Genomic DNA, 11739 nt, shown 5'->3' on the forward strand with positions numbered 1-11739 from the left:
GGCCTCCCTCCCCTTGGCCCCAGTGTCCACAAATGGGCCCTCGCTTCTGGCCGAGACTCCTTTTGTGTGACTTCAAAACCGATGTGGGATCCGCTTCCCCGGCCCTTTGTGGATTCCCGCTGTGTATATTTGGCTCGCACATTACCGGTTACATTATACCACACATTATATGATATTTATATTATATTTATATTTATTTACAAATGTATATTAGATATATTTATATTTATTTATTATATATATTTATATTAGATATATTTATATTTATTTCTTACATATATTTATATTTATTTATTAGATATATTTATATTAGATAGGCTATATTTATATATTTTTATTATATACATTTATATTAGATATATTTATATTTATTTATTAAATATATTTTATATATTAAATTAATTTTTATATATATATATATATACTGTATATATATATATATATATATATATATATATATATACAGACTTGGCATTTAATATGGAATATTTTTTTTGTGGGGGTGAACTTACTTTTCAAGATGACTTAGAACCAAAAGTTCATTGGAATTATGTTGAAATTATTCTAGATTTTGTTAATGTGACCTTTAAAAGAAACAAAAACCTCATTTGACATTTCGAAGCAAATAATTTGATCCTTGAAAGTGATGTAAACTGATATCGAACTCAATTCACGGACAGTACTGTGTTAAACTTCTGTACGTTTTCCAGAAGTATCTCTTTATTTTGCACAGTAGCCAAAATTTTTTTTAACAAAAACAAAAGTTAAATTACGACTGGGATTACAGACAGTAAAATTACAGTACAGTACTTCGTGTAACCCCCACGAGCATTCAGGAGAGCACGTACACGTTGAGGCATGCTGTTCACGAGATTTGCCAAGGTTTGGACAGGAATCGCTTGCCATGCAGTGACAATAGCCTGCTGCAATTCACGCGCAGAGGTCGGCTGCTGGTCCAAGTGGTCGATTTCACGCGTTAATTCTGCCCACAAGTTCTCTATCGGATTCATATCCGGGGACATGGCAGGCCACTCCATATGCTCTACACCACGGTCAGCAAGAAAGTGTTGGATCATGCGAGCACGATGAGGCCGTGCATTGTCATCTTGGAAGACAAAGTTTCCTCGAAAGGCTGCACAAGCAAATGGAAGCAATGTTTCTTCCAGAATGGCCCTGTACTTGAACTGGTTCAGGTTTCCATTCAGAACAACCAGGTCAGTTTTGCCCCCTGCATGAAAAGCAGCTCAAACGGTCACCCCACCACATCCAGCTTGGACTCTTGGCACTATACAATCTTTGTTGTAGGCTTCATGCACTTGTCTGCGCACTCGGACACGGCCATCTTCACGATAGACCATAAATCTAGACTCGTCACTGAAGATCACGTGATTCCAGTGTCCTGTCTGCCATTGACGGTGCTCTCTGGCCCACTGCAATCGGCGCGAGCGGTGTTGTCTGGTCAGGCGTGGCTTTCTCAGGGGACGCCTGGCACGATAGCCTGCTTGAACCAGTCGTTGGTTGACTAGCCTTCTGGATACAGGCGCATTTGCCAGTTGCTGCCACTCAGCCCTAAGCCGATTAGCTGACTTGGTACGGCCATTGTGGACGAACCGGTGCAGCTGGCGATCATCCCTCCTTGTGGTTCTGCGGGGACGTCCTGGTCTCGGTATTGGAGTAGGGACACCCCTCTGAGCATTTCGTTTCAGGATCTTTGACACCTGACCTTGAGTGATGCCATACTGCCGAGCAATAGCACGCTGTTTCATGACGTAATTTTGTAAAGCCACAACTCCATGACAAACAGCATTGTCGAGTTGACGGACCATCTCCAGAGGAAGCGGCAATAACTTTTGGAGACGTGCAGCAGTTGTTTTCCACTAATACAGAACCAACAACCCTTGAATACCTGAATGTGAAGCCAATCATCAAATGCACCTGTCCATACATTTTGCCACGCCACCTGTGATATAATCCTGTTGTTGACTTCTTGCTGCGACAGACAATCAGTGACATGGTTCTTTTAACAAATAAATCACCAAAGTGTAAAAGAAACTCACCAGATTGATATATTGAGTTAAGAAAGTAAACCCGTCAAGAAAAAAAAAAAATTCCATATTAAATGCCAAGTCTGTATATATATATATATTGTTACGGATCTCAGAGACGGCACTCCCCTTAGCAAGGGGGGGGGAGGGGCGGGGGGGGTTAATCCCCTTGGCCCGTTAAGCTGGCCGTCTCTGGTCCTGGTACTTGTAACGCTCTTCTGCTGGGTGGAATTGATCAGGGTTATTGGTCAAGGTGTTCTCCCGAATACCTTCACCAATCCCGCCGCAAAACAGTGAGACAAGTACCGCTCGAACCACAGACAAGATGGTATTTGCCGAGCGGTTTAGCAATCCGCGGTTCGAGCCGTTATCAATTGACTCAACCCGATTCCGAGCGTTGGCCAAATCATGCCACAGGTACTCAATGGAAAGAAGGGACTAAAGCGGTCGGACGAGAAAGAAGAAACCAAAAGTAAGAAATAACAGACATTTATTAATTATGAACAAAAAAACCAAAGGAAGAGAAACGACAGCAATATACAGGACGAAGAAGAAGATACACAGGGCAAGCCTTAAAACAGTCTTAATTATCAACGCCCAGACAGAACAAACACAGACTTACATGAAAGGGGAATAGCAGGCAGGAATCACTGGAAGGAGAAGGTCCAGGTGGGACAACAGGGCTGGAAGGTTCGGCACGGTACAGCAAGGAGGTCCGCTCCAGGTCCACGCTCCGGGCTGGAAGCGAGCAGCCAGCGGCAGGTACACGTAGTCATTTCACGCGGTAGGGCTTTTTGAAGCAGCTTGTCACAGAGCTCCGCGCAGCTTCGTCTCTCTCTGCCTTCTTCCTCCAACTCTCTTCCAACTCGTACCTTCTCACCGAATTGTACCTTTTCCGTCCAACTCCTTCGGAACCCTCTCACTCAACTGGCCAAGCAGTCCCTTGCAGCCCTTTTTATTGCTGTGTTGGAAATCAAGCCGCCGGTTCGAGAACACGCCTACCGGTTGGCTCACCGCGGTGCTGTTTGGCCGGTAAGGGCTTGCTGACTCCACCTCCTAAGACGAGCTGATGTGCCACACCCTGTTCTGGGGGCTCCTCCCCCTTCTTCCCCGGCCCGACCGCATGGCCAATGGCGGCTGGTGGGGAGTTAGAACACCACTTGCACCGCTTTTGAAGGGAAGTTCGGGCCTACTCTTATTTGATTAATGCAACGCAGATTCAACTATTGGGAACAGGTCCTTAACTGAAACACATAATAATGAGATAACTACGAAGAGCTCCTATGGTTCGCTACGTGTTGTTCATGGACTAACTAGGGTGCGATCTTTAACAAGCCAATTGATGGGAATATTTACAGGGGGATATTTATAAGGGATACATTTGCTAAAATTTACTAGTGAAGGTTCTAAAAACCGTAACTATATATATATATATATATATATATATATATATATATATATATATAAATATATATATATATATATATAAATATATATATATATATATATATATATATATATATATATATATATATATATATATATATAGATATATATATGTATATATATACTGTATATATTGTTGTGGATATGAGAATGTTTTTTTTTTTTTTGTTGTGGTAAAATGTTGTTGTAAAAGGTTGTTGTAAAATATCACCCCTCCTCCCTCCGTTTGTGGTTGTATAAAGGTCAAAGGGCGTTCCCGTAGTTAGTCCATAAAACATACATGCAGGACACGATATATCTTTTTTTGACAGTTATATCCTTATTATGTGTATTAGTGTAAGGCTGTGTCTTCCATTAATTGAAATACTCCATTGCACCAAGTGAAATAAGATAGATTCCCTTTCATTCCCATTCCCAAAACCTCCATTTCCAACTGCGTCATTGCCATTCGCATTGCCAACTACAATTGCCGCCATTAAGCGTGGTCAGCTCGGGGAAGAAGGGCGTGCCCGCCCATCGTCATAGAGGGGAGGAGTGAGCCAGCCCCGAACAACCAACCAAGTACAAGGGGTTTGGCTTGAGAGGGCGGAGAGAGAACGCTCGGGGAGGTTCGCGAAGGTTCGAGGGTGTGGCCTATATAACCCGCGGCCCCGACGCCCCCAAGAGAGTTGAGTTGAGGAGAGTTGAGTAAGGGATCCCTGAAAGAGCAGCTTCAGCCACCGCAGCTTCAGCCAAAGCAGTTTCAGCCACCGCAGCTTCAGCCACCGCAGTTTCAGCCACCGCAGCTTCAGCCACCGCAGCTTCAGCCCCAGCAGCTTCAGGGCTTCGACGGCAGTTTTCGTCCGTGGCCACGAAGGTACGGCGGCTGCTAAACGCGCCGATCGAGAGAGGGCGGCGGCTGCTCATCCCCGACCCGACCGTGCTGCGGTTCCAGCTGGACCCTCCTCCCCCTCCAGCCATCCACCTCCTGCCATTCCTGTCATCATTCCCCGCGTGAGTCTGTCTTTTGTTTGTTCTGTCCCAGGGTATCAATTAAGACTGTAGGTAAGCTAGCATTGCACTGTGTCTCTGAGTTCTTCTGTATATTATTTTATTATCTTTCCCTCTCCTTGGTTTTTTTGGTCCTGTAAATAGTAAATAAATGATATTTGTATTCCTTACCCTTTGTCTTTCTTCTTCTTCACATCCTTCGCTTTAGTCTTTTCCCCATTGAATATCTGTGGCACGATTCGGCCAACGTTCAGGAATCGGGTTAGTCGGGGTAACGGTTAGGGCCGCGGTGCCATCCGCTCGGCAAAACAACATCTTATCCGCGGTCCGTAACAATATATATATATATATATATATATATATATATATATATATATATATATATATATATATATATATATATATATTGTTACGGCCAGCGGATAAGGATGTTGGTTTGCTGAGCGGATGGCACCGCGGCCTAACAGTTACCCCGATTAACCCGATCCCCGAACGTTGGCCGGATCGCGCCACAGCTATTCAATAGGGAAAAGACAAAGGCGACACGGATGTGAAGAAGAAGAAGACAAAAAGGTTGGCAATACGAATATAATTTATTTACTATGTACAGGCTCAAAAAAACCAAGGAGAAGGAAAGATAAGAAAATAATTTACAGAAGATTTTAGACACAGTGCAACCTAGCTTATACAAACTTAATTAAATACCCAGGACAGAACAAACAAAGACAGACTCACGCGGGGAATGATGATAGGACTGGCGGGAGGTGGATGGCTGGAGGGAGAGGAAAGTCCAAGGGGTCCTGCAGCACGATCGGCGCGTTTAGCAGCCGCCGTTCCTTCGCGGCCCTGCTCAAAACCGCCGTCCAGGCCCCAAGCGGCTGTTGAGTGTTGTTGCTGCTGTGGCCGCCGCTGCTGCTGCTGCTGCTGCTGTGGACGTCGCGTGCTTTGCCAGGACTACAACAGGCTTTGTGCTTCCCTGGATGATGATCTCCTTAATGTGCTCTATGTTCTTTTAGTGCGGGAGCCCAGAAACATTTGTTTCACATCTCGAGTACAAAAGGTTTGAGGCCTGGAATATATGCATCTATGATAGGAGACCCCAAAAAGGCAATTCTTAAGTTCTGCAATTCTGCACAGCAACCAGGGGGCGCCACCAAAGACCCCTAAATGTGACTCTTAATTCACAATTTGAGTACATCTTTCAAACTTGTCTTAAAATGTTCTCTATAGGAGTGGAAATCAGAATTCCCAATTCTTAAGTTTTCAATTTGTGTATTAGGTCGCTTAAGAACGACCTAATTAATGCTAATTAACGCTAATTAGCATTTTTAATTCACAATTTGAGTACATCCATGAAACATATGGCAATGTATTCCTTAGGTCATCCTAAATCAAGATCAGTCATTCTTAAGTATCCATTTCATGTATTAACCCACTTAAGAACGCAAAATGTACTCATTGACCCCGTCCCTGGCAAGGTGAGTGTTAATTCACAATTTGAGTACATCTTTCAAATTGGTCCCAAACTGTTCAGTAGATCATCGTGAATCAAGAACAGCAATTCTTATGTGTCCATTTCATGCATCAACCCACTTAAGAATGCAGTCAGTATTGTAACGGAATTTGGGTTGTCACTGGCTGCTATCCCCCCTCCACTCCCTGGCTGGCCCTCCCTTATATGCAAGGGAGGGGCTGGAGTGCTGACCTGAGGGCAGGCCCCAAGTAGACACCCACACCAGTGCTGAGCATGCACACACCTGTCTGGCTGGCCGGATCGAGGGTGTTCAGTTTTGGTTAAGGAAGGAGTTTTGGCCTCCCAGCCAATGGGGAGGCTTCTTCCCTAACTTGAGCCAATTACACCCTAAACAGGAAGTGCCTCTCTACAGAAATGACTGTCCTGCAGTGAATAACTGGGACCAATATACAACATTGTTTGGGGAATAATAACCAGTGACTTAAAGGGAAATATTAACACATTATCAATCCAGGTTTGTGACACTATCTTGAGGGACGAACTTTCTGGGACACCCTGTAGAGGGAGTTGTCGGTTTATCATAGGACCTAATCATGGGGAATCTCCTGCTCTTTCCCTCCATAGATTCTCTGAATCGGCTGCAGAATGTCTGATGTTGCCTGCAATGCCTAGATCACTGCTTAGGTAAGTCAACAAATAGGGTTAGGGTTTGGGGTTAGGTGGCAAAACCCCGGCAGAGGTTGTAGAAGGTGACGACTCCTTGGATGGACATAAATGTGGGGCATTGCTATGGTGAACATCACTGGCGGCTTTAACAGGTGGCGTTTGGGATGAGATGGCGGTAAAGTTCTTGTAACAAGAAACATGGTAACCCTAACCCTAACCCTAACCCAACCCTAACCCTAACCCTAACCCAACCCTAACCCTAACCCAACAAACAATACTATGCTGTAGGCCTAATAAGCATTCGGGGCCGATACAGAATTATGTAGCCCTAGGCCTAGGTGGCGCGCAGGAAATGTCCAGGCAGATGAGGGTATCCAAAGTTCTGTATGCATACCGATTTCAGGTTCGAACCACAGCTGAGTAGAAAATAATGACTTATTGCCTCAAAATTTGAAATAACTTCTTTTGGATTTCACTGACCAAAACTGACTGACTCGCCATGCTCACTGACCACCCGCTGTGATTTTATTTTTCAGACAATGATTTGAAACATGCAACCATGGAATCGGCCACCAATACTACGCCTACTGTCCAGCCTACTGTCCAGCCTACTGTCCAGCCTACTGTTTCATCATTGGAACGCAGATGTATTCTTCACATCCAACGCAGTGCAGACAAGAAAGCTCGTCCAGACGTTCTACCTTTCAAGGATACGCAATGGGAAGCAGTAGAAACAGCAGCAGCTAATAGACGGCAAAAGCAACATTTCCAGGACTCTGTCTATTGTGGTGTAGTTCAGAGATTGCCTACGTCTCCTGCTGAAATGGATGGTTACCATGTTTCTTGTTACAAGAACTTTACCGCCATCTCATCCCAAACGCCGCCTGTTAAAGCCGCCAGTGATGTTCACCGTAGCAATGCCCCACATTTACGTCCATCCAAGGAGTCGGCACCTTCTACATCATCTGCCGGGATTTTGCCACCTGTTTGTCTATTCTGTGAGAAAAAGATAAAACGACTCAAAGGTGGAAGCGTCGAACTGTTGGGAAGATGTGAAACCATTGAAGCCGGTGTATCGATCCAAAATGCAGCAAAGACATTAAATGACAGTAAGGTTATTCCAAAAGTAGTTGATACGGATTTAATTGCCAAGGAGGCCCACTACCATCATTCATGTAAAAGTGCGTATTTGTTGTCAGCCAATCGAGTTTCCCAAAAGGACACACGTGAAACAAAAACGCCTTCTGAGACCAGTGTGTTGGACATTTTTGCATACATTGAGCAATCTGTAATAATAGACAACAGACCTGAACTTCTTAATTCTGTATATGAACGTTATCTTGATATTTGTTCGGCATCCGCAGAAACGCCCAGGGGAAGCGCCTTCAGCCTCTCTAGGACATTGATGAGTCACTTCAAAGCGCGCATAAAGATACAGAGTTCACTTGGGAAAAGGCTTGGAAACATCTTATATAATGCAGAAACCGCAGATGATGCAATTCGTGTTGTATATGATTACACATCTACTGATGAGAGAACAATCGCCAAAGCAGCATTGCTTTTGCGCAACCAGTTGCTCAAGGTTGAAAAGGTCGACCTTCCTGAATGTCCGACATTGGAGGATTTAAGAAACGGGGACTCGTCACCCCCAAAACTTGTAGTAGATTTTTTCAATATTTTGTACGGAGGGCTAAAACCAGAGCGATATACAGAGTCAGTAAAGCGCCGCGCAAATTCGTCTAGTCAGGATGCCTTGTTCATTGTACAACGGGGTCGCGCAAAACCTGCAAAACATGTAGCTCTTGGTATGAGTGTTAAGTCGGTCACTGGCAGTAAAAAAATGGTTCAAGTCCTGAACAGGTTTGGTCACTGTTTAAGCTACAACACATTGGAAGAAGTTGAAACTGCCACAGCTGAATCCATTCAAGAACAGAAGCTTGCTTGTCCAAAAGGAACAGTCGTAGGTAAACCAGTCGGATTAGCCTTCGACAATTTCGATGAGATGACTCAAACCATGTCTGGAGCCAATTCGCTGCACGATACCATGGGTATTCTGTACCAAAATGTGCCAGCACCTGATGAAGAACGTGAAGCATCTGCTGTCATGGCAGTTTCAACCTCAACTAGTGCTCGGCAAGTAAAGACAGGCAAAAGGAAGAGAACCCTTGAGAGTACAGATACTGCACTCCAGCCATATACTGCACTTGAAAAGCTGAAGGGAGCTGATGCCAGTAGTATTCCTCCATGCGAAAGAGAGGTTGCTGCCCACATAAAGCGTGTATCGCTTGTTTCAAGAATGTGGGCCAATGCTGACCAGCCAATCATCCAGCAACACCCATCAGAGGATGACGGATGGGAACTAGTGGGAGATCAATATAAACCCATCTGGTTTGAGGGAGACCAACTTCCGGAGTCGCTCGTTCCAGATGATGAAGAATTAGCTGATGCTGACGATGATGAGGTCCTAGCGCAGTCATCTTCTGATGAAGAGGACGTTGAAGGAGATGGTGATGATGGTGATGTGTAGGTTTACAATCGACCAAACCTGTTCATACGATTATATTCAGTACGGTACATATCCAAAGCATCCTGACAGGGAATTTGTAATGTTTTTGAAATTTTAAGCAAAATAATGTTAGGAATGTTGGATAAAACAACATATATACAATCATGTTGATGTTTGAGATAAATTCAATAATTTTTCGTTGATATAGTTAGTTGAGTTTTTACATACATTAAAATTTGTTTTTAGTTCAGGGTAATTAGCTTAAACATGTTAAATAGTTTATAAGCGATAGTCAGAGATAAAACAGCAATATCGCTAATAGAGTAAAAGTTAGACATTAGGTATTAATTTTTATAAAATTAACATTAAAAATTGTTTTTTGTTCCGAGATTTGAGATTTAATTGTTGATGGGCGGTAGAACCAGGACGCCAATTTACTACATGACTTACTATGATCTGATTTTGAAGCATAATTCATGCATACTAAGTACATTTTTGTGTAGTTTATAAAAAAATAAAACATTGTGTTTGTATACAATCTATGTTTCTCCTTTTTGTCAGTGTGCATTCTTAAGTGGGTTAATACATGAAATGGATACTTAAGAATGACTGATCTTGATTTAGGATGACCTAAGGAATACATTGCCATATGTTTCATGGATGTACTCAAATTGTGAATTAAAAATGCTAATTAGCGTTAATTAGCATTAATTAGGTCGTTCTTAAGCGACCTAATACACAAATTGAAAACTTAAGAATTGGGAATTCTGATTTCCACTCCTATAGAGAACATTTTAAGACAAGTTTGAAAGATGTACTCAAATTGTGAATTAAGAGTCACATTTAGGGGTCTTTGGTGGCGCCCCCTGGTTGCTGTGCAGAATTGCAGAACTTAAGAATTGCCTTTTTGGGGTCTCCTATCATAGATGCATATATTCCAGGCCTCAAACCTTTTGTACTCGAGATGTGAAACAAATGTTTCTGGGCTCCCGCACTATTTTGCTCACATGCCAGCCTCGGACTCTGCTCGGAAAAGCACCAGCTCCGGAACAAACATCAGCCCACTTGATCAGCCGTTGCTGTGTACAAAGCTTCCTTGGGTGATCTCAATGTACTCTCGCAGTTGGTTCTCCTCCAGTTGGTTCTCTGTTCTCCTGGATCATCTCTTGCAGTACCTTGCGCGCGCGCTTTTATAACGCCTCCGGCGATCAAGCCGCCGGCCTTCAGGACACGCCCATCGGTGTGCTCACCTCGGCCCTGGTTGGTCGCGCGACCCTCTGGCTCCGCCCTTGATGACGACGGGTGGGCACGCCTTTCTTCCCCGACCCGAGCACATGTTCAATGGTGGTTTTGGAGGGGATGTAATCGGCAATCGAGGCTTGGCCATGACGAAAGGGGAAATGGAGGTTTTGGGAATGGGAATGAAGAATGAAGGGAATCTATCTTATTTCACTTGGTGCAATGGAGTGTCATTTTAATGGAAGACAAAGCCTTAACCTAATACACAGAATAAGGAAATAAACTACTGAACAGGGATATTATAGTGTCCTTCATGTATGCTTTATTGAACTAACTACGGGAACGCCCTTTGACCTTTATACAACACTGGAGGCAGGAGGGTCCAGACAAAAGCAATATTCACAACAATTGGTATACAATACAACACAATCAAAAAAACTCAATCCTCATATCCGCAACACTGCACCCTCCTCCTCTTAGGCACGTCCCGGGCCTATTACTTTAATTTAGTGTGACACGTAGGTGTAGTTCCCTCTACATTTAACCTGACCCTGAGTGCGACAGTTTTAAAACATAAATAAATATGTCCCGCTGCTCCATTGCACCCTACCTAACAGACTCACGCCCACAGCTAACCGAATTGCGGAATGGTCTTCAAACTATACACTGACGGTGGGGAGCATTATTTACAATGACGCTACTTTTATTTACAAAACGCAACCCAGGACCTGTGATTGTTCTTTCTAGGGGGGAGACAGTCTGCTCTGCATCAATGCACCATGAAAGCACCCAAAACGCACCAACACACCCTCAAGCACCAATCGGTGCACAGTCATCATTGTTCATGAAAATAAAAACAACAACCCCTAACCCTGCAGGTGGTCTCTTGCTCTTCGGCTCCCTCTACTGGCTATTATTATTTTCCTGGTGTTGTCATCTTCCTTTGCTGGCGGCCTATTTGCAATAAAAAATGCACCCAACATGTCCATTTTATTTATTTATGGCCCACAGGGGCCTACTAGTGTGGTTCACCTGTGGGGCATCGGTGCCCTGTGATCAAGGTCCGCCAGCAAGATTTCGGGCCTTCATGGCCGGTTCCAGCAGTGGGGCCATGCCCCAACCCATGGGGTCCATCAGTGGTGCTCGGCCACAGACATGTGGTCCATAATGTGGTTCATCGATGCAGACAGCTGGTTCTGGGAGTTCCGGGCGCACAATGGCGGACTCACGCACGCTCCCCTCGGCGCACAGGTCCTCAGGTGGGAGACAAAGGGGGGGAGAGACAGATGAGCGAGGGGTAAGGTCACAAGGGTACACATCAAACAAGGCAATGCAAGGCGAAATGCGTACGGAGAGCGAAGTGAGAAAAGCTC

General features: G+C 44.2%; 1 protein-coding gene across 2 annotated transcripts in view; it reads left to right on the plus strand.

Moving 5' to 3' along the window:
• The window catches only part of LOC137423912 (uncharacterized), a 9873-nt gene extending 207 nt beyond the window's left edge, over positions 1 to 9666 (plus strand). Inside the window, exons 2-3 of one of the 2 annotated variants that reach the window (XM_078774806.1) lie at positions 6580 to 6639; positions 7158 to 9666. In XM_078774806.1, the coding sequence (XP_078630932.1) occupies positions 7181 to 9148 (1968 nt within the window). In that variant the 5' untranslated portion in view covers positions 6580 to 6639; positions 7158 to 7180 and the 3' untranslated portion in view covers positions 9149 to 9666. The remainder of the gene's footprint in view (positions 1 to 6579; positions 6640 to 7157) is intronic. The other variant, XM_078774807.1, reaches the window with a different exon arrangement.
• The last annotated feature ends 2073 nt before the right edge of the window (positions 9667 to 11739 follow it).

This window comes from Myxine glutinosa, chromosome 3, assembly GCF_964187855.1.
Source record: "Myxine glutinosa chromosome 3, kmMyxGlut1.1, whole genome shotgun sequence".
Classification (NCBI taxonomy): domain Eukaryota; kingdom Metazoa; phylum Chordata; class Myxini; order Myxiniformes; family Myxinidae; genus Myxine; species Myxine glutinosa.